Below are 21,487 nucleotides of genomic sequence, written 5' to 3' on the forward strand. Positions count from 1 at the left end.
GCTGAGGGCCTCTTTAAGACTCACTGAGGGGTTAGAGGGTCAGTAGTGTGAGGCTGGGGGCCTCTTTAAGACTCACTGAGGGGTTAGAGGGTCAGTAGTGTGAGGCTGGGGGCCTCTTTAAGACTCACTGAGGGGTTAGAGGGTCAGTAGTGTGAGGCTGGGGGCCTCTTTAAGACTCACTGAGGAGTTAGAGGGTCAGTAGTGTGAGGCTGGGGGCCTCTTTAAGACTCACTGAGGGGTTAGAGGGTCAGTAGTGTGAGGCTGGGGGCCTCTTTAAGACTCACTGAGGGGTTAGAGGGTCAGTAGTGTGAGGCTGGGGGCCTCTTTAAGACTCACTGAGGGGTTAGAGGGTCAGTAGTGTGAGGCTGAGGGCCTCTTTAAGACTCACTGAGGGGTTAGAGGGTCAGTAGTGTGAGGCTGGGGGCCTCTTTAAGACTCACTGAGGGGTTAGAGGGTCAGTAGTGTGAGGCTGGGGGCCTCTTTAAGACTCACTGAGGGGTTAGAGGGTCAGTAGTGTGAGGCTGGGGGCCTCTTTAAGACTCACTGAGGGGTTAGAGGGTCAGTAGTGTGAGGCTGGGGGCCTCTTTAAGACTCACTGAGGGGTTAGAGGGTCAGTAGTGTGAGGCTGGGGGCCTCTTTAAGACTCACTGAGGGGTTAGAGGGTCAGTAGTGTGAGGCTGGGGGCCTCTTTAAGACTCACTGAGGGGTTAGAGGGTCAGTAGTGTGAGGCTGGGGGCCTCTTTAAGACTCACTGAGGGGTTAGAGGGTCAGTAGTGTGAGGCTGGGGGCCTCTTTAAGACTCACTGAGGGGTTAGAGGGTCAGTAGTGTGAGGCTGAGGGCCTCTTTAAGACTCACTGAGGGGTTAGAGGGTCAGTAGTGTGAGGCTGAGGGCCTCTTTAAGACTCACTGAGGGGTTAGAGGGTCAGTAGTGTGAGGCTGAGGGCCTCTTTAAGACTCACTGAGGGGTTAGAGGGTCAGTAGTGTGAGGCTGGGGGCCTCTTTAAGACTCACTGAGGGGTTAGAGGGTCAGTAGTGTGAGGCTGTGGGCCTCTTTAAGACTCACTGAGGGGTTAGAGGGTCAGTAGTGTGAGGCTGGGGGCCTCTTTAAGACTCACTGAGGGGTTAGAGGGTCAGTAGTGTGAGGCTGGGGGCCTCTTTAAGACTCACTGAGGGGTTAGAGGGTCAGTAGTGTGAGGCTGGGGGCCTCTTTAAGACTCACTGAGGGGTTAGAGGGTCAGTGTATTTGAGGATGTGGTTGCTCATATTAAGCACTACAAACATGCCAATTTATTTGTACATCTTTGATTGATTGTTGTTTAAGAGATACTAACCAACAATGATTTTCCACTCAACGATTCCCTTCATCTGTATAAATCCAAGAATGCAGGAATGTAAGAAATATATCAATTACACGGGGCACACGGAATAATTAGATCTTTTTAAAGTAAAATATCTATATTCAAATAAGAGATGTTTGTAATATGCACACCATGTTTCCATTTGACCGAACATTATTATCCTATCCCAAATTCAGCATGTAACTGGAGTTGCAAAATGGGGGCTTTCTGTGTAGCGCAGCGGGCATCCGCAGTAGGCAGCATACTATAACGGCTCCATCTTGTGTGTGTGTGTGTGTGTGTGTGTGTGTTCCCCAGGACCAGCTGTGCCTCCCCCACCACATCCTGGAGGAGCGTGGCCTGGTGAAGGTGGGTATGACAGTGCAGGCTCTCCTGGACCTCCCCGCCTCAAAGACCCCCCAGCTGGAGGGTGATGATTGACCCACCACACCAGGTAGGGGGAGAGGGCTGTGGTCCGGCTCTAGCCACACACCCAGACCCCCTGCCTCCAGCCCCAGCCCTCATCCCTGGAGGGGAGAGGTGGGGTGACAGTGGAGCGATGCCAGAGGGTCCAGGGAACCTTCCTTTAGGAGGTGAGGACGTGGTCGTCATGGAGAGGACGCCGGGTGGGGGAGGGATTGGGGGGACTTACCAGCTGACTGAGTTGGAGGACAGGAGGGGGAGAGTACACCCTCCAGTCTTCTCGTGTGAGACAGCTGGCAGCAGCCAACTCCTGTTTTTATTTTTTATTTCCCTGTCAATAGTGTCTGTGTGTGTGTGTGTGTGTGTGTGTGTGTGTGTGTGTGTGTGTGTGTGTGTGAATTTGCTAAAGTGGGATAGACACTTGCATAGGTTGACGCAAAGGCCTAAACTGTGGACAATGAGTCCATAATAAGTGGGTGTGTGTGCGCGTTATATCTACTCGCTGTTATCTGAGACGTCAGCAGTAGAGTGTTGTACAGATGTGCAATCAGAGCTTTGAATTAGAAGAAATTGTTGTTATTTTTTATCGTCATTTAATTTATTGCACATTATGAGGCTCACTGTATGTTTCTTTTTCTTCTTATTTTTGTGTATTTATTTATTTACCCTGTGTTGCCAAGGGAGACAGAATAAATGGGGTGTGTTTACTGGAGACACACAAACCTGGAGTAGCTTCAGTTTGTCAACTCTTATCTTATTTCTTGGTAGTCTGTAAATCATGCCTACAATAAGTAATAAATTCAGGGTTAAAGTAAATAAACCACAAAAAATAACTACTGTGTCACACGATAATACAACTATATATTCCGCTTTTTTGCGTTTCAAAATGTTGTTGAGTTTCTTTTTATTTGATTGTCTTTCAAGCATCTCTTGAGCTTCAGGTAATTTCCCAAACTCTCAACAGTGCAGGGCACAGTGCTATTTAGGGTATTGACATGTTTAGCTCAGGTTATCACAGAGCACTTACCTGTTACACACCTGTAAGTCACTTTTACTCAGTTTCACATGTCTTTTTCAAATATGTAAAAAAAATAATAATAATAATAGTTTATGATAAAATCTCCTCATCTGAATAATGTTATTTGAATGTTTTCCTGGCAAGCAAAACATGCCCATCTCACAATATCAAAATGAAGAACGCAAACCTCAATAATCCTGGCCCAAGCTGGCAACGAGTTGAACACCTTAGGAGCCACAGATAGTCCTTTTCCATTGGCCCTTTTGGCAACAGTGATTCAAGCAATGATGTGTTGATTTTCATTTCCATTAGGCCTCCCAGTTTAAAAAGCGTTGAGTCAGGCCCAATATGAACCCTCTCCGAAGTCGGGCCAAAGCGCACAAGACCTGCCTACGGTTGTGGTGACATTAAAGGGGTAGTTTGTTAGCCTTGGTGTTCTTTATCATTGGAGACAGTTTTCAACACATTTCATTCAGTCCTTCTAGTTGCAGAGTTTGCTCGTGCTAGGCTAGAGCACAGCAACGGGCAATACTAGCCTGCTAATAAAACAGTCTTACCAACTCCACAGTACACCGGAGGTAAATCAACTATAACGCCAGACGGTCGATGTAAATGTCTGTGTTGATAGAATAATGTTAGAAATAAAACCAACCTTGCATTGCATTGCATTTTGAGGAACTTGCTGTGTCTCAGCACTGTTATATTCCTGGTAGTAGGCTACGGCAGCGACGGACTGATACCTAGGTTAAATTCCGCTGCTGCTGAGAAGTTAGTCCCTCAAAATGCGATGATTCATGCGATGCAAGGGTAGTTTTATTTCTAACGTTATTCTATCGACACAGACATTTACATCTATAGTCTGGCGTTATAATTGATTTACCTCGGGTGCACTGTGGAGTGGGTAAGACTGTTTTATTAGCAGGCTAGTATTGCCGTGCGCTAGCCTAGCACGAGCGAACTCTGCAACTAGAAGGACTGAATGAAATGTGTTGAAAACTGTCTCCGATGATAAAGAACACCAAGGTTAACTTGGGAATCAGGCCAAATGTCCAAAATTACGAACTACCCCTTTAAGCTGCTCTGCGAGCCTTTCCCAAAGAGAAGTAGTCTCTCAAATTTTAGGAATAAAGCAAAATACAATAAACACTAAATACAATAAACTAAACTAAAATAAAGTGCGTTCTTGTGTCTGAGACGCGTCGCCATATAAGCTGAGTATGGCTCAAGGTTCAGGACTGCTTGATATGTTGTTATTTCTTCATTGCTATTACTGTGACGGCCTAATTGATGCACATAATGACGTTTCATGTAATTGTTTTTACATTGAGGTTTATTTATTTAATAACCCTGTGTTGCAAAGGGAGCCATAATAAGTTGGGTATTTTGTGTGTTTGCCCAAAAAAGGAGTAGCTCGAATTTGCCAATCCTTATCTTACTCCATATTATGTTTCCCACGACTCTTGCCTTCCAATTTCCTTCCAAAATGAATTAGCAACAGGATGCATATTCAGGGGGGTTAGGGCATCTTGTTCAAGGATGCCTACAGATGTAATGTATCTGCCTAATTTAAGGGGTTCATGATAAAGATACTAGCACACAGCAGTGATTTCTGTTTGACCATATCCACCTATCCATCAAACTAAATTTCTCATCGCCGATTGAATTGTGTGAGATGCTTCGCTCTGAAACAAACCTAATATACATTCTATTCAATTCAATGATAAATGGCCTAAATCCCCAATTAAATGTCAATGTCTCATAACAAATCAATCACAATTGAAATCAGGCTATGATATAAAACTGAATACAATAAGTTAGTGTTGTGGCATCAACTCAAAACAAGCGCCTCATCAGTTATGGCACACCTTCAAGCCCTGTGGTAATGGAGATGCAGGTCCAGACAGCACTGGGCTTTCCCCATACCTTGTTTGTTAGTTGTTTTGTTCCCTAGCATTCCTGTCAGAACAATGCAAATCAGAAATGATTCCCTAAAATTGAATATTATATTGTAGTGACCTAAGCGCAAGAATGGAAAACAGTGAAGGAAGAGGCTGAGGTTGATGTCTGCTCTCCAAAATCAACATGTCGTGGCCTTGTTGTCTCCGACAACAAGGCCACGTTCTCCTCAGAATTTTCCATAATGTTTCATTTTATTTTGGCCTATGTATTATGACAGTTTAATTATCTAATTATCTAATAATTAATTAACAGATGGATAAACAGGTTTTTCTTTATTCTACCCAACCTAAAAGCCTTGGCTTCTATGACCACTCCATGAATAAAGTCCTGCTAAAACAGAATAGCATTTGAAAGATGAAGACAACTTAGAGAACTAGGATTTCAAGATGGATGCTAAATCAGATGGCTTATTATTTGCAAACAATACATACATTGCAAACGTGTACATGAACTGATCCACAAAGTGCCAGACTCGTCGTTGCTTGCCATGCCACCTCAACCTGGCATCCGTCTCATGTTTCAAGCCTTGGTAGGAGGGGGCGGGCAGGGAAGGCCCTATTCAATATTTAAATTTAGACTGCAGTACCGATTTTAAATGCTCACTTTCATCGCTTCATATTGTACCGAAATGTTGCCAAAATTATGCTAATCGTACGATCTTTGCATTGTAGTTTAATGGGTATAACAAAGCCAGCCCCGTCGAACCTGCCCATGTAGCCTTCCCGATAGGCTACCCCCAGTTGAATCACTGTTTTTTCTATTCTGTGGGTTGACACTCGGGAAACAGCTCCCCAGGCCAACTTGTGTGTCAGCACTGCTCGGCTTTACCTGGCAGATTGTATTTGGTTATTTTACAGAACACTGTGTCAGGGGAATTAATGTATTCCTGTTTTATGCATTGTATTCTTTTTATTTATGACGGATGTGTGTGTAGTAACTTTACTCCGACTGACCTGCTCGATCTTGCACTCTATTTGCTTACTCTTAGAGCTTTTTGACCCAAAGTGAAAAAGTAAATTTGGATGCGTTTCATCAGCAGGTATAGCGGTTACAGAGCCTCTTTCCTAAGGATGCAATGGATTTGGGGATCGAACCCAGACCCTTTTGACTGGGAGCGGGACACTGAATAGCAATTGCACTATCCTGTTACCACTTTGAAATGCAATCACCTTAAAGCTTGTGTGGTCAATTTATTTTAGAAGCATTTTTTGTTATAAATGTTGACACTTTCTTTGCATCCCAACAGCAATCAATAAATCCGATGCTCTCAAAAAAACAGAACATAAGCCAGTATCTGTGGCGGTTGCAGGCCTGTACTGAGCACATCTAATCATTCAATTTGGCTAGAATGAAATGACTGAATAGCCTACCTGTCTACCTACCTACTAACATAGCTACCTGCCTACCTGAACACACTCTGCCCGTGCACTCATTACGCAGGACCAGGGTCCTCCACAAGGAGGCAGACCTATTGCTAAAGCTATTGAGCTAGCCACACACAAATCCAGGTGTGGCTTTCGAGGGTGGCCTGTAGGGAGGTGTGGGATTTGACGGACAAAATGTTCTCTGGCTGTTTGCTCCAAAGTTGCCTGCCCCATCTTTAACTGAAAATCCGGGAAATCGCATTCTGTTCTCTTGACTCAGCAGAAAAACCTCAATATTTTGCTGAGTCAAGAGATTATTATCAAACTTCAGCTTTGTGAAACCATTACACTGCATCAAAAACATGTAAAATTGTGACTATGACTGTTAATTTACTGTTATTTTGTTTCACTATCAGCCTAGCATCCATTTATTCAAATAATAGGCTTAGTTATTTACTGGGCCAAAAAAAGATAACATGAATTGATAATTGGTCAAAGCTTGTGTGAGCTTGAACATTTATCTGTTCCATCAATAATAACGATAATGCAAATAATGTGTTCTAAAAATGCTGCACAAGAGAGACAAAGATAAATTATCAAACTGCAGATTGTAGCCTTACCAGTCGTAGGAAGCCTGCTGTTATTCAGAGATATCCATCCAAAGGGAAATTAACGTTGAGTCGAACACGGGTATTTTTAATCTTTCAAATCGAATGTTTATTTAAAAATAAAAGGTCATGTTTTATTCGGTAGGCTACAACCTTTTGGCAATCTTTTGGGAACATGTTAATCATCAAATTGGTATTTTTACAATGTAGTCAGAAATTAGTTTGAACTGTTTCTTGCATGGAATGGTACGACACTTTAGGTTGGCGGTATGGATCAACAAAACATGGAATGGTACAACAAAACAAAAGATTTGACCACTGGGAGAACCATAGAGAGAGAGCCTGGTGTCGCTATCTTTACGGTGGACAAACATGGGACCTCATTTTGGAAAAAATATGTACGTAACGTTAGTCAACGGCAAAGGATTGTCTTTCATGATCCCCTTTGATTTGTGCCACAAACTACACGAAGGAACTTACACGTAAGACAATGCAAACATATGTAATTAAAAAGACTACACACCCAGATTCTAGCCCCTAGCCACTTGGGGTGACGTGAACGTGATACGCAAGTGGTTCGTCACAAGAGCGCTAGCTCTTTAGCTTCCCGTCCGATAAAAGGACCAGGAAGCGCTGGATAAAACTTATCCGAAAAGAAACATGTTGATGTTGTCGTATATTGTGTGAGAGGAGTAAAGAAGTGCACTGCGAATTCGTATGTTGCGGTACGGTGGGGTGCGGATAATGTGGTTGGCTGTGTCCGACAGGGTAAAGCATGTCGGATATTTTAAGCTTTAGTGCCGCCTATATTCTAGAAATTCTCAGTGACCCGATTTCAAGCTTAAACAGGGCGGTCACTTCCACTTAAAATTGTCCGTGCTTTTGCCATACTGCTTCACTGGCTGTGCCTATTTTTGTAAATAAAAAAGACAACAGAACCGAAAAAAGTGAATGTGTATGCATTTTTTCATTAAATGACAAATTGAAATGCATGGAAAAAATACAAAAACCTGTCCACCTCTGTACATACTATCTGTATAAATTTGAAAGGTTTCTTAAAAAAATAAACAAACAAGGTCAACAAAAGAAATGTCTTTGCAATCCATATCTACTATTTTAATTTCAGTTCAGTATTCTGCTTCATTCACTTTTATTTTTACATTCACTGATATTGTTGTTTATTTAATTATTAACTGTATTGTACATCAACCAACTATAAAGTTAAAAAGATAACTCTATCGCTTTTTAACAGAGACAGTAGGCTACCAACATCCTTTATTTAAAATAAGTATTACTCAGGAGGGTTGATAAGATTTGAAAATATGCAAAAGTGGATCCATGAGGGAGAGCGAGAGAGAGAGAGCGAGAGAGAGAGAGCGAGAGAGAGAGAGAGAGAGAGAGCGAGAGAGAGAGAGAGGGAGAGAGAGAGCGAGCGCGAGAGAGAGAGAGAGAGAGAGAGACAGAGACAGAGAGAGAGATCTCAATGGGTGTGTTCTATAAGCTGCTTTAATAGGAAGGGAGCGACCCCTCGCTCATTACAGAAGTATCTTTCTCCCGTTTTATTTGTGCACAATATTTAGAATTGTGTTCAGTTGGTTTGTTTCCACCTCAACGTGATGGAGCGATACACGTGGTCGGCACTGCTACTGCTTTTCTTTCAACTACAGTCCAACTCCAGTTTGGTATACAACACGCACACCTGTAAGTTACCCTTATATTCGTCGTTTATTTAGGCCTATGTGATGGGAATATTGATGTGTGTGTCTAAATCTTTAACTTTTAATTATATTTTGTTTTGTATATAAATATTAAATATTGTATAGGTAACGTGGGGTGGAATAGGGGAAGGAAAAAAGTCGAAAATAAAAATATTATTTTTATTTTCGACTTTATTTTCGACTTTTCGATTTCTATTTGTAGCTTCTTTTTTTACACGTGTGAAACCTCGTTCCACGTTGTTTTGACTTTCCCCATCCTCAGTGGAAGCTCCCCACGACTTGCAGATAACGGATCCGGGTTACCTGGGGCTCCTCCTCGTCAACTGGAGCGCTCCGTACGGAGCCCACATGGGCCCTGCATGCAGAGTCCGCTTCTACCTCACTTACTACAACACCTACCTCAACCGGTGGTCTGTAAGTGGGCTATTCTCTACGAACCCATCACCCAAATCCATTGTTCAACAATCATATCGTTATCAGCAAGATGGAAAATAAATTCATTTAAACTACTGAAATGTCTGATTGAATAGCTTTTTAATGTAGGCTAAGTATGTAAGTATTTTTTCAAATGTGGTAATTTCGCGGATTCGGTTTGGAATTAATTGATCGACTTCGTTAATTTTAGAAAGCATGCGTCAGGCCTAAAGTGCATACATTAATTTGGTTTAAACGGAGAAGAACACATGGAAGTCTCAGCCTGTCATCAATTAATTATCATTACTCATCAGTCTGTGGTTTTTGAAAAAGTCCAGGTAGACCTACTCTCCCATTATTACCTCACCATTATTTTCTGGAAAGGTTAAGTTAAAAGCAATGAAGTAATTTCAAGTCTTAAAATCGTTAATGACTTTTTACTTTTACTGTAAACGATTATCGACATTATTGACTGTGTCTTTGTTGTGTCCCTTGCAAGGTTATCCGAACCCCCAGTACCAGTCATCGTGTCCAGGTCGACCTGTCAAAAGAAGTTAAAGTCAGAGTGCACTCCTTGTTGAACGGTCCGTGCACCAACTACACGGAAGTCAAGAGCACGCGTTACGCAGAAGTGGTCAGATCACCTGGTAATGTAGACCTTTTCCAGCACGGAGGGAGGCCTGAAGGGATGGGTTGGCATTTTTTCCCATTAAATAGTTTAAAATTCTAGACAACTTTTGCTGGTTCCTTAAAGTTGCCTACCCCAGCTTTAAGGAAACTTTATGTAAAAAGGCTGTTCATAGAGTTGAAAGGTAGTATTCAAACATGTGCATCTGAATTATGGTTCATATTAGTAGGTCAGCATTTATCCCGGTCCGTTAACAGTATATGCGTCAGTTTTCAATTAAATATGGTGTTCCCATAGATAACAATTGATAAGATAGTTAATTTGTATTGTTACATTTCCGCCCCATTCTGCACCAATTATCGCTGGAAGGGGGTATCCTCGAAGAAGAATTGTCAAAGGTAGAAGCTTATTTAACATCAAAAGATTGGCTTGTAATACCCTTCACTAGCCTTATCTTATGGGAGTGTTGCTATGTGGTTATTTCGTTTTGCAGATGCTATCATCCAAAGTGGCGGTATTTCAGATACATCATATATGTAAGGGATAATGTAAATGAATGAACTTAAGCCTCGATAGGGCGAACCGGCATATTTTCGATAATGACCGGCAACGTTCTATACATTATCCCGCTTATTACATGGCTACTTGCCAAAACAAAAAAATAACTTCACACAGTGTCTTTTTACAATTTATTTGTTTCCAGCATTCGTAGTGTTGCAGAGAAATAGTCAGTCAAAGACGTTGACGTCGCTTAGCAACCGAGTACGCTTGGGTTGATAAGTTACCGGACTACTTGCGGAGTGATACGAAAGACGGCGGTCAATTATTCTGAGCAACGGTGAATTATCAAATATTATTCACCGCCAGAAGTTGTGAAGGGCCCATGCAAGTGAACGGAGCGTTCCACGGCATTGAGAAGAGCCGTGTAATAAACGTTATTAATAACTTTTATGCTAGGACTCTAAATCCCTAACCACCACATCATCCTGCCACCTAGGGTTACGTGTAATAATGAGTGGTGATGTATGTGACTGGGCTGCTGTATGTTCATTGTTTATTTGTCTCCCGCTCCAGCTCGGGTTAGTCCTGTTGTGCAGCGGCTGGGCTGTGTGTTCCATAGAATGGAGTACACAGAGTGTATGTGGGAACAAGCCAACCACACCTCACTACACCGCCTCTACTACTGGTACGCCCTTATACTCATATCGATAGATACACATACTTATCCTACTTATCCTTATTCGCTGTATTCTACATAACTATTCTCTACTTTACTCTACTCCACTACTACAGTACTCTGACACATAACATATACATATGCATATACTCTCCGACAACATAACTATACTGTACTATACTTTATACCACTTGTAACTCACTCAGAAGACTGCCGCCACCAACTTATGAGCCGCAACCCACCACGGGAGAATCACTGCTCTATACTCTACTCTACTATACATAACTATACTGTACGCTAAGATACTCTGCTGTACATTACTATACATAACTATACTGCACGCTAAGAAACTCTGCTGTACATTACTATACATAACTGTAATCTACTACACTTTACGTTACATTACTATACTCTACTATACGTACACTTTGCTTTACGACTAACGTGATTCAACACTACACCTCACACAACTTGGCAGTATACCTATCTCTTCTCACAGGTTAATTCCACCATTCTATTTATTTCTATATTTGAAAAATAACTTAATACATAAATAATTTCCTTAACTTCTTATCGGTAATAATCAAGGTTGTTGTCTATTTGCAATCCCCAAGGTACGTTGACTGTGGGGCCACCCGGGAATGTCCCAAATACATCCTCCATGACGGCGCCCGCAGAGGATGCAGGTTCACTAGGGAACAGCTCCCTGTCTCTTCACTTGTCAGCATCTGCGTCAACAGTTCTTCTCCCACCAGGGCGTCCAAACCGGCGTATCTATATCTCAAAATCCATAACCATGGTAGGTTTGGTATACTCCCAATTCTTGTGGTACTCGCTGTACCATATAAAACATTCGTCTCACATCATGTTTATGCAGCCAGTACATTTCCTTAACCCTAATATGACTCATGGATGTTTCCTTTCATGTGCAGTGAAGCCTGCGGCCACAGAAGACCTGCGCCTCAAAGTTGTGGTGCGTGTGATAGATAAATCCATCTAGATTCTTGAATCTTCGTGATATTTTTCCCTTCTTCCATGCAAGAAACAGCCCAAACTAATTTCTGACTACATTGTTAAAATACCAGTTTGATGAGTAACATGTTCCCAAAAGATCCCCAAGAAGTGTCTGTTTCTAAAAAGTTGTTCTACTTAAAAAGGCAGTATTTGTTTCAACTCACCCCCTTTCACCGGCTAACCCTTTAAGGAGCAGGTAGCCTCCCTCAAATCCTGCTTGTTGACTTCTATCATATGTTCAAATATACATGTATGTGTATGTGTGTGTATGTGTACATATGTGGCTCTGCAGACCGATGTGGAGCCCCAGTTGCAGCTTGAGTGGACACACCCAGTTGGGAGGGTACCCGGTCACTGTCTGCAATGGGAGGTGGAGCATAGCCCAGATGGATCCAACAGCAGCCAACCGAGGGTAGGCAACCTTCTCCCCTCGAACACAAGCTCTGGTCCACTCCGCTGTTGTCATGGATACCCCTGAAGGAGTGGGTAGATGTCATGTAAGAAGCATGTGCGGTGGGTTGGTGCATCTTGCTCTCTGGGATCACCACACAGGTTCGGCTGCAGGCTAACCTCTCTGGGGGTCAAACCCAGTAACTTTTCGGCTGTGAGACAAACACCCTAGAGCCAGTACACTAGCCCAGTAATAGCTTGTATTTTATTCATAAATAATAATAAATGAATAAAGTATAAAAAAGGTATTACTAAACGTTTAAACCCTGTTTTAGGTTACTGTTATGGAAGTTGAGAGCCATAAAATCTGTTAGATGTGATCGCAGAAGGAGGATGACACTGACTCCATTTGTCCCTGGCAGGAGAATCGGATCGTAACCATGGAAACAAGCGTGAGGATGCCGCTCCCATGTGAAACAGAGAGGGCTTGCTACAGAGTTCGCTCGAAACTTGCCGACTGCTGTGCCAAATATGGAGTTTGGAGTGACTGGAGTCACTCGGAATGTTACAAACACAATCCTGCCGAAGATAATTAGTTCATGCAGGAATGGCTATCTTATACGTTGTTCATATATTACTTACTTACTTAATACTTTCTTATAGCTGGACATTTTGAAATGCACACATGCGGAGGAAAATCCTTGTGTGTGCATGTTTTTTTTTTTGTGTGTGTGTGTGTGTGTGTGTGTGCGTGAGCGTTTAATTAACCACCTGCGTTGAAACAACGGCGCTGTGGCGCCATCTAATGGTTAGAGGCCAACAAGCCTCTCTCTCTCTCTCTATTGAGCGCCGAATGCACACATTTAATCTTTAATCTTGGCAATTTATCCTACTGGTTTCGGTAGCCCTAGGACAGAAACAGATTTAAATGTTGTTTTGGGAAAGCTTTCTGTTCCAGGGCATTTCAACCTGCAAACAAATATTCTTGATTCAAAACGGAGTGAGCGAGAGACTTTGAAATGGAATCAGCTGACGATACCGCTGTACCGGCAATACCGCTGACGATAAAATTGAGACAGATAAAACAAAAAAAAATTGAAGACTTTTGTACAATTGATTAAAACATTTTCGATCAATATATAATCAGGCCTATGAATACAAATATTCCTAATTTATGTGTCGTGTAATTTGTATCTATGTAGCCTATAGAGCAGCATTACTCATTGCGCGGCTCGCAAGCCACATGCGGCTCGCCAAGCCTCTATTTGCGGCTCGCATGGCGGTAAAAATATACAGTGATATGATCATGCAGTGAATACAGATATTTAAAAAAACAATACAAACAATTATTTAAAAAATAAATCAACAGCGGCATTAAAAGGTGGAAATATAGCCTTGTCTAGAAAATATTTTTAAACTTGCTCGGCTCTATGCTGACAGCGGGGTTGCCAGATTGGCGGTTTTCCTGCATAACAAGAGAGAATGTGCTCTTTGGATGGACTTATTCTTATTAACTTATTCTTCAATAGCTTCCATGTTATGTGACCCAGTGTCTCCACATTATTCCAGAAAATAGCACACAGTCACACAAGTCTTAATTTTCCTCTCAAAGTGCACCAGATTGATGCATTCCAGGTTAAAAGGTACCAAATTTTCTTCCGGGGGAGCATGCCCCCGGACCCCGCTAAGGACCGGGTTCCCTCCACAGTTTCACAAAGTTCTGTGGGAAACACTGCTTCAGGGAAGACATATTATTAAGCAGGCATACTTATTTATGACTGGATTTATAGCTTTTGATACTTTGCGGTAAAAATGGCTCTCCTGTTGACGTCGTCCTGTCAGTGCGCCTCTCCTGAAAAAAATAGTGAATACCACTGCTATAGAGGGATTATCAGTCTACGTCACTCTACGTCACTCCCCGCTCTACGCGTATGTTGTTGGCAGAAAGAGACGAGAGCGACAAGAGCCGCAATCATTTCTTGTTGTGCGGTTGGTTGCACAAACCCTTTTAATAAGACTGATTATCCCATTTATTCTATCTCTGGCTTACCAACATAATAAAACATTTCAAATACTTTAATAATTATGCTTTTTCTTATTCGTATTGCATGCTTATTAAATGTATACGAAGTTTGAGACTTCCGTCAAGTTGGAAAGAAATTGGCAGATTCGCATGGCCTCTATATGGCCTTACTACAACCTTTACTTTGGAAAAATATATCTCCTCTTATTTTTAGGGATTTTTTGTTTGCAACAAATTCAATAGCGTCGCCATTGTTGAATCTAGAGCTCCAAAACTTGTTCCATATAGGCAAGGCCTCTATATGGTCTTTTAACAACCTATGCTTTTGAAAAATATATCTCCTCTTATTTTAAAGGAACTTTTATTCAGCAACAATTTCAATAGCGTTCCCATTGTTGACTCTAGAGCTCCAAAACTTGTTCCATATAGGCACGGCCTCTATATGGTCTTACTACAACCTTTACTTTTGAAAAATATATCTCCTCTTATTTTTAAGGATTTTCTATTTTTTTCAACAATTTACTCAGACTGAGCTGTAGAGCAACTGTAATAAGAACTTGCCAATAAACTTTCAATCACGCAGTGTTGTGTCGCCTAACTGCTTTCAGCCTGTTGTCTTCCAAAAATTCTGGTGGGAATAGTTCATTGAATACAAAGAGCCCACAATGGAGTGATGAAGGAAGATAGGAGTCAAACTAGTGGGCCTTATAATGTACACTATGCAGGTTCAACTCCATGTAAATGTATTATAGGAATATGAACATAGAAGGTATGTGTAAATGCATGTTTTAGTAATTTTTGTGACATATTTTCTAACATGCTTTTCCTTGGGGGGGGGGGGGGGGGGATAATCTATGTCAAAACATGTTAGGCGAATGTACGCATTTACATTTAATAGTGTAATAGAGAATGAGTAAAGTGTGATGTATTTAATTGCAGTAACAACTGTGATTTAGGGAGTGCCAATATTGCTGGTATGGTACATTCAGTAAGTAGCACTGCTGTTTGTAATCAGGCCCACTTTTTAAAAAAGATCTTGTTTACATTATGATTTACCAAATATATTGTTCTCATCCAACCATCCCAGGAAGACCTCTGGTCCAGACATCAATGAGTCCAGTTGAAATCATAAAGTCATACGACAGAAGCAGCATGCCCCAAATTGGACCCCAATCAATCAGATCTTTGGGTTGGCATGCTGCTCCTTCCATTTTAAATAATTGCTGATGACCCTTAAAAGGCACAGGATCTGGGAGCCCCGGTGGCGCACTGGGTTAAAGCACGTACCATGTAGGCACAGTCCTGAACAAAGTGACCCGGGTTTGAATCCTAACCATGGTCATTTGCTGCATATCCTACCTCTGTCTCCCATGCCTAGCCCTCTATATAATAAAAAATGCCAAATAAATATTCCTCAAAAATAAGAAGAGATATATTTTTCAAAACTAAAGGTTGTAGTAAGAACATATAGAGGCCCTGCCTATATAGAACAAGTTTTGGAGCTCTAGATTCAACAATGGCGACGCTATTGAAATTATTGCAAAGAAAAAATCCTTAAAAATAAGAGGAGATATATTTTTCAAAACTAAAGGTTGAACTAAGACCATATAGAGGCCATGCCTATATGGAGGAAGTTTTGGGGCTCTAGAGTCAATAATGGCGACTCTATTGAAATTTGACAATTGTGGTCGTTTTCTGTTTTGCACTTTGCAGATGGTCCATAAACTCGTGGCTGAAAGCCGACAGCTCATAGAAGCCAATGCAATTCACTGTTCTCTAAAGACGGCTCGTTTGGATGAAAACAAGGTTGTAGCTGGTTCTCTAGGTTACTAAATTTAGCTAGAGGTGTCATTTGTGTCGCAACGATGTTTCACTGATGATCTATTGAACAGCAAACTCTGAATCTGCCAATTTCTTTCCAACCTGACGGAAGTCTGTTAGAGTTCATCTCCCTCAAAGAGAGTCCCCTTTAATTACGATCGATCAAACATGTTTTTGACACCTCGAAGGGCATTATCCCGCTTATACCATGGTCACTTGCCAAGGAAAAGAAAATAAGATATATTTTCATGCGTTTTACAATCCAAATATTAAGTTTTGCACATAAATAGGACGGACCGTATAGCTACGACTTGGCAACGGGGAGGTATTCTAGTTCGCTGAGCTATGAGCCAGAGAGCTAACATTATGGATTGACCCAGCCTTTATACCACAGATATTCTAGGGTCTATAGCATATAACCGCGTTGTCTGATTACAGTTTAATTCATTTTTCACAACCTACCAGCTCTCGTTGTGAAGACTAGTCACCGCGCCATTCTGTCAATGGACGGTCGGACGCAACGGTCTATAATTTCAACATAAATTGTACATATTTATAATTCAAAATTCGTCCCATCCTTTATACCACAGATACTATAGGGTCTATAGCATATAACCGCATTTTCTGATTACAGTTTAAGGTAAGAGTAAGCTGACAAAATCGCTAATTAACACCGCAACTGCAAATTAACCACACGGAGATAATGGCAACCGGTCAAAAAAAAATTCTTTTTGCCATCTTCCTGCACGCGCATCCACCGTGTTGATAAACAAATAACCCCCCTATAGGCCTACATTTTCTGTGATAGGTTCAAGTCACCATGCATGCAAATCAACCCTTATTAAGATATTTGCATGAGAACAAATTCCCCTTTTCGACCAACGCTGCAGAGTTCGTAAGTACGCCCTTTCCGGTAGACCCCCATGGGACCTCTGAGATCGTAAAATATGAATGGATTTCAATGGAGAGAAAGTATTTTTTTCTGGTCCCAGTATATATATGCCCTGGAATACACATATGTTGTTTGTGGATTTAAATAATAATTTTTCATGCAAAGAAAACAGAAAAGATCCTCGAGGAAGTTTGATAATGTTAGGTTTTGTGTCAGGCCGCTTTGTGAACTACAGCCCTTAGCTGCTCTGGACGCGAATGATATAGGTCACCACCACTCTGGTACAGACATGGCGATCTCTCTGTTCCACTTCACCACTTTTTTCCAAGGGGAGGATAACAGCATCAAAAGAGGTGAAAACCATTGTAAGTCGGGGCATGTTTAGATTTTCAGTTATGCCGATGGGGAGATTGTCGGTCTTCACATACGAGACGTGTAGTCTTTCTTATTGTGTTTTCTCTACAGCCTTTAACTGAACAATTGCACAATAAACGTACGAGCTCTATAGAGTGGCAAAGTCACGCCCTTTCCGGTAGAGCCCATGGGACCTATGAGATCGAAAAAATTGAATGGGTTTCAATGGAGAGAAAGTAATTATCTTCTGGTCCCAGTCTTTATATGCCCCGGATTACACATATGCTGTTTGTTGATTTAAATGATAATTTTTCATGTCACGAGTTTGACCGTTCATTGTACAATTGTTCAGTTAAAGGCTGTAGAGAAAACAAAATGAGAAAGACTACACGTCTCGTATGTGACGTCACGCTCACAGCGACTGCCGTGGACAAGACCGACAATCTCCCAATTGGCATAACTGAAACTCTCAACATGCCCCGACTTATAATGGTTTTCACTTCTTTCGATGCTTTTATTCTCCCCTTGGAATACTTGCACTTTTTTTTATTCTCCTCCTGATTGTAATACTTGCACTTGGTTCTATGAACATCTTTACTGTACCGACAGCGATATATTGTTTCACTTCTAATGACAAATGTACTTATTGTAACAAATGCACTTATTGTAAGTCGCTTTGGATAAAAGCGTCTGCTAAATGCCCTAAATGTAAATGTAAATGTTGGAAAAAAGCGGTGAAGTGGTTCAGAGAGATCGCCATGTCTGTACCGGAGTTCGAAGTGTTGGTGGTGACGTATATCATTCGCGTCAAGAGCAGCGAAGAGCTGTAATTCACAAAGCGGCCTCACACAAAACCTAACATTATCAAACTTCTTCGCTAATTTTTTTTGTTTTCTTTGCATGAAAAATTATAATTTAAATCCACAAACAACGTATGTGTAATCCAGGGCATATAAAGACTGGGACCAGAAAAGTATTACATTCTCTCCATTGAAATCCATTCTAATTTTCCTAGCCCAGAGGTCCATGGGGGTCTCCGGAAGGGGAGGACTTACGAGCTCTATTCTTCCCTGAAAAAACATGTTCTTTCCTTATCAGAGAACTATAGTTAAACTCGTTTTTAGGGAGCTTTGCATTCTTAAATAGTTGAAAATTTTAGTCCAAACATGATTATATATATATGCTCCAAATAAAAGATGAATGAGCGGCGAACATCGCAAAAGCTTTAAAATGTTATATGCGCAGTAGGGTGGGTGCATCTATGGAAGAAGTGACTGGGGTCATGTCCTCTTCCTACTCTTTGGCGTAACTATTGCTGCCTTCAAAACGGCCAGAGTTTTCGCTCGGAGATCGTGCAGCAATTTGCCACCTTCAAAGCAGCTCGGAAGTTCGGAAGGTCTTCACGCGTCTTTACGTAAACCTTCCCTTCTTCCGAAATAAGAGTGTTCAGGAAACGTTTGTAGGATATGACATAAAACTGGAAAAACAGATCGTTCTTCAGACTAGACTTCAAAACAACATGTATGGATGCCCGCAGGGACCTCTTTGCATTCTTTGCTGAATCAGATGAATCAGTTATTAGGACTGCTTGCGATGGTTGAACATGAGGGAGAATTTATCAGTTGATGTTTATAATTTAAGCAATAATGTATCCTAATGCAAATGTTAGAATGGGTGTTAAGTTCGCCTCTTAGTGCTTGCAGCAAGTTCACTTTAGTCCATCAATGTTGGGCAGCCATTATTGTGACGTCAACTCTGAGGCTCGGGTTGCTCTACTTCCGCACAAAGTTCCGAGGGAAATCTCAGACTTAACAGTGTTCAAGGCTATTTCCTTCGATCTTACGCCTCGTGCCCACTGCATCCGTCCGTTGACGGATCCCCATTGACTTTGAATGGGAACGGACACGCAATGCATTTTGGATCCGTCCGTTCCGTTGGATCCGTCAGCTCCGTCAAAAAGTTGAAAAATGTTCAACTTTTTCGGCAGCGACGTATGCAAATCCAAGCACTGTGACACTACTTGGGCTCTGACGACCCTGGAAAGCTCCCCCATCCGTCAGCCACGCCTTCCAACGTCCGTTGACGGACGGTGCAGTGGGCACGAGGCATTAAAGGGGACATATCATACCAACAGGTGTGAGTGTGATTAGCCATTACAAGCCGTTTTCAAAATGTGCAGCATTGTGACATCACAGGTGGGCGTGTCCATCTAGATGTGTGACGGATAGATGGACACGGCAACCTGTGATGTCACAATGCTCCACATTTTCAAACCTGCTTGTAATGGCTAATCACACTCACACCTGGTGGTATGATATGTCCCCTTTAAGGTCCCATTCCCGAAATTCCCGGAAACTCAGACTGTTTTGAAGGCACCATAGAGCTACCTGAGTCCTCCGAGTTCACGTCAGAACAATGGCTGCCCATTTCATTGATAGACTAAAGTGAACTTGCAGCTAGCACTAAGAGGTGAACAAATGGTGTGTTCCTGAATCCTCGGATGCCAGCCTTCTGAGTCGGATGTCGGACGTCATTTCCGGTCTCGGAGCATTTATAGCGTTCCCGTGAAACTTTGTGATTGTGCCATGAAATTGGCTAGTCGTAGTTTATTGTTAGCTACATTAGCCTCTTTAGCAAACCAGCTCGAAAACAAACAACACAATTTTACCTTGTATTGCACGCACAGCAAGACCGTGCAATGCATAAATTGGTGACCAGAATAAAGTAGCAATGTGATCAAGTGTGTAAGAGCATTTAAAATCAACATTAAAATGACCAACGTGGTACAAAAACAAAGAAAATAAATCTCTTCACTCTTTTGTTTAGAGCGTCATCACTGCACTCGTACTACTCTCAGAATTCCCAGAGATGAAGACAAAAAGGGGGCGTGCCTCCGAGAAGTGCCTCAAGGAAGCTGGGAGATTTTCCGACTACCGACTCGGAAGGCTGGCGTCCGAGGATTCAGGAACACACCATTAACACCCATTCTAACATTTGCATTATGATTGTTATAGATTACAATTATAAACATCACCTGATCAATTCTCGCTCATGTTTAACCATCGCAAGCAGTTCTAATACCCAATTAATCTGATTAAGCAAAGAAGCGCAAAGAGGTCCCTGCGGGCAAGGGCGTAGGAACCGGGGGGGACGGGGGGACGTGTCCCGTCCAATATCGGAGACAGGCGCATTTTTCCCACCTAAAAATATACCGGATCTGTCAGGTTTCCGATATGTGTCCCACCCCAATGTTCCCACCCCTCATTCCTAAGCCCCTGCCTGCGGGCATCCATAATTGTAGTTGTTATGAAGTCTAGTCTCACGAACGATCTGTTTTTCCGGTTTTATGTCATAGCCTACGCAATTCTGAGGGGCGTTTCCTGAACGCTCTTATTTCGGCAGAAGAGAACGTGTACGTAAAGACACGTAAGATCTCACGAACCTCCGAGCTGTTTTGAAGGCGGCATAACCCCCTAGGCGAGAAGGGAGTATCTGCGGACACACCAACATAATTACATGACACACCCCTTTCACCAAGCGATACACCCCCCCAAAATAACCAGTACGGGATGGCGTGTGTTGTTGGCCGGAATTACTGCAAGAATACTTAACCACATCTAAAACACCTAAACCAACCATAATCCAAATCCTAAATTGAACAATCTCGAAACAAATACCTAAACGAAACCCTATCTAAAAATACCTCAACTAATCCGAACCCAAACCCTAAATTTAACCATCTCTGACCTTATACCTAAACATCTATCTATCTCTGACCTAACAACTAAACGTAACTCTCTCTAGCATAACAGCTCCATTTAAGCATTTTACCCGCTAATAATACACAAAACTACAGGACACTCCCACTACATGACACATCCACATGGCAGAGCCCCTACGTCCAATAGTATATTCCTGTCCGGAGGTGGCAGGACAGAGCTCATAGACCTACCTGCACTAGGCTGAGAGTGGAGCCTGTATTGCAGTGTTATACCGGCCTGCCGCAACGCAATTTCCGGTGTTTTACTTCCTATGAGCCATGTACGCCTCTTAACATACTCCGGGGCGATAACAGTAAAAGCATGATAAAAAATAATAACAACAATGACAATGAGAATAAATGTGAATTCTCACGAAAATTGGACAAAGCAATAACTGAAACATGTAACGGAAGCGGATATCCCTCTTTGGAAAGTCCCGCCCTCTTTGCCCTCTCTGTGCTAAAAAACAGTTTAACTGAACGTCCCGCCCTCTCTCTCGGCAATAACGCTGATTTAGAGTATCCCGTCCTAGGCGTTCTGTCGAGAGACGAGGACGCCTGCGAACGAGGTTACTGCCCTACAGAA

At 42.1% G+C, this 21,487-nt stretch overlaps 2 protein-coding genes across 3 annotated transcripts in view; both read left to right on the forward strand.

Annotated features, from left to right (window-relative positions):
* The window catches only part of lrch2 (leucine-rich repeats and calponin homology (CH) domain containing 2), a gene marked incomplete at its 5' end in the record, with an annotated part of 33,037 nt that extends 30,550 nt beyond the window's left edge, over nucleotides 1-2,487 (forward strand). For both annotated transcript variants that reach the window (XM_079738492.1, XM_079738493.1), the window contains one exon: nucleotides 1,657-2,487. In XM_079738492.1, the coding sequence (XP_079594618.1) occupies nucleotides 1,657-1,779 (123 nt within the window). In that variant the 3' untranslated portion in view covers nucleotides 1,780-2,487. The remainder of the gene's footprint in view (nucleotides 1-1,656) is intronic.
* Nucleotides 2,488-8,263: 5,776 nt separating this feature from the next.
* On the forward strand, nucleotides 8,264-14,637 carry il13ra2 (interleukin 13 receptor, alpha 2). Its single transcript, XM_079738942.1, has 8 exons — nucleotides 8,264-8,411; nucleotides 8,691-8,842; nucleotides 9,342-9,489; nucleotides 10,545-10,656; nucleotides 11,262-11,446; nucleotides 11,580-11,620; nucleotides 11,954-12,073; nucleotides 12,474-14,637. Exons 1-8 carry the CDS (start codon nucleotides 8,327-8,329, stop codon nucleotides 12,645-12,647), a joined length of 1,017 nt encoding a protein of 338 aa, XP_079595068.1. The 5' UTR covers nucleotides 8,264-8,326; the 3' UTR covers nucleotides 12,648-14,637.
* Nucleotides 14,638-21,487: the final 6,850 nt, after the last annotated feature.

This window comes from Pollachius pollachius (assembly GCF_949987615.1).
Source record: "Pollachius pollachius genome assembly, chromosome: 6".
NCBI classification, from domain to species: domain Eukaryota; kingdom Metazoa; phylum Chordata; class Actinopteri; order Gadiformes; family Gadidae; genus Pollachius; species Pollachius pollachius.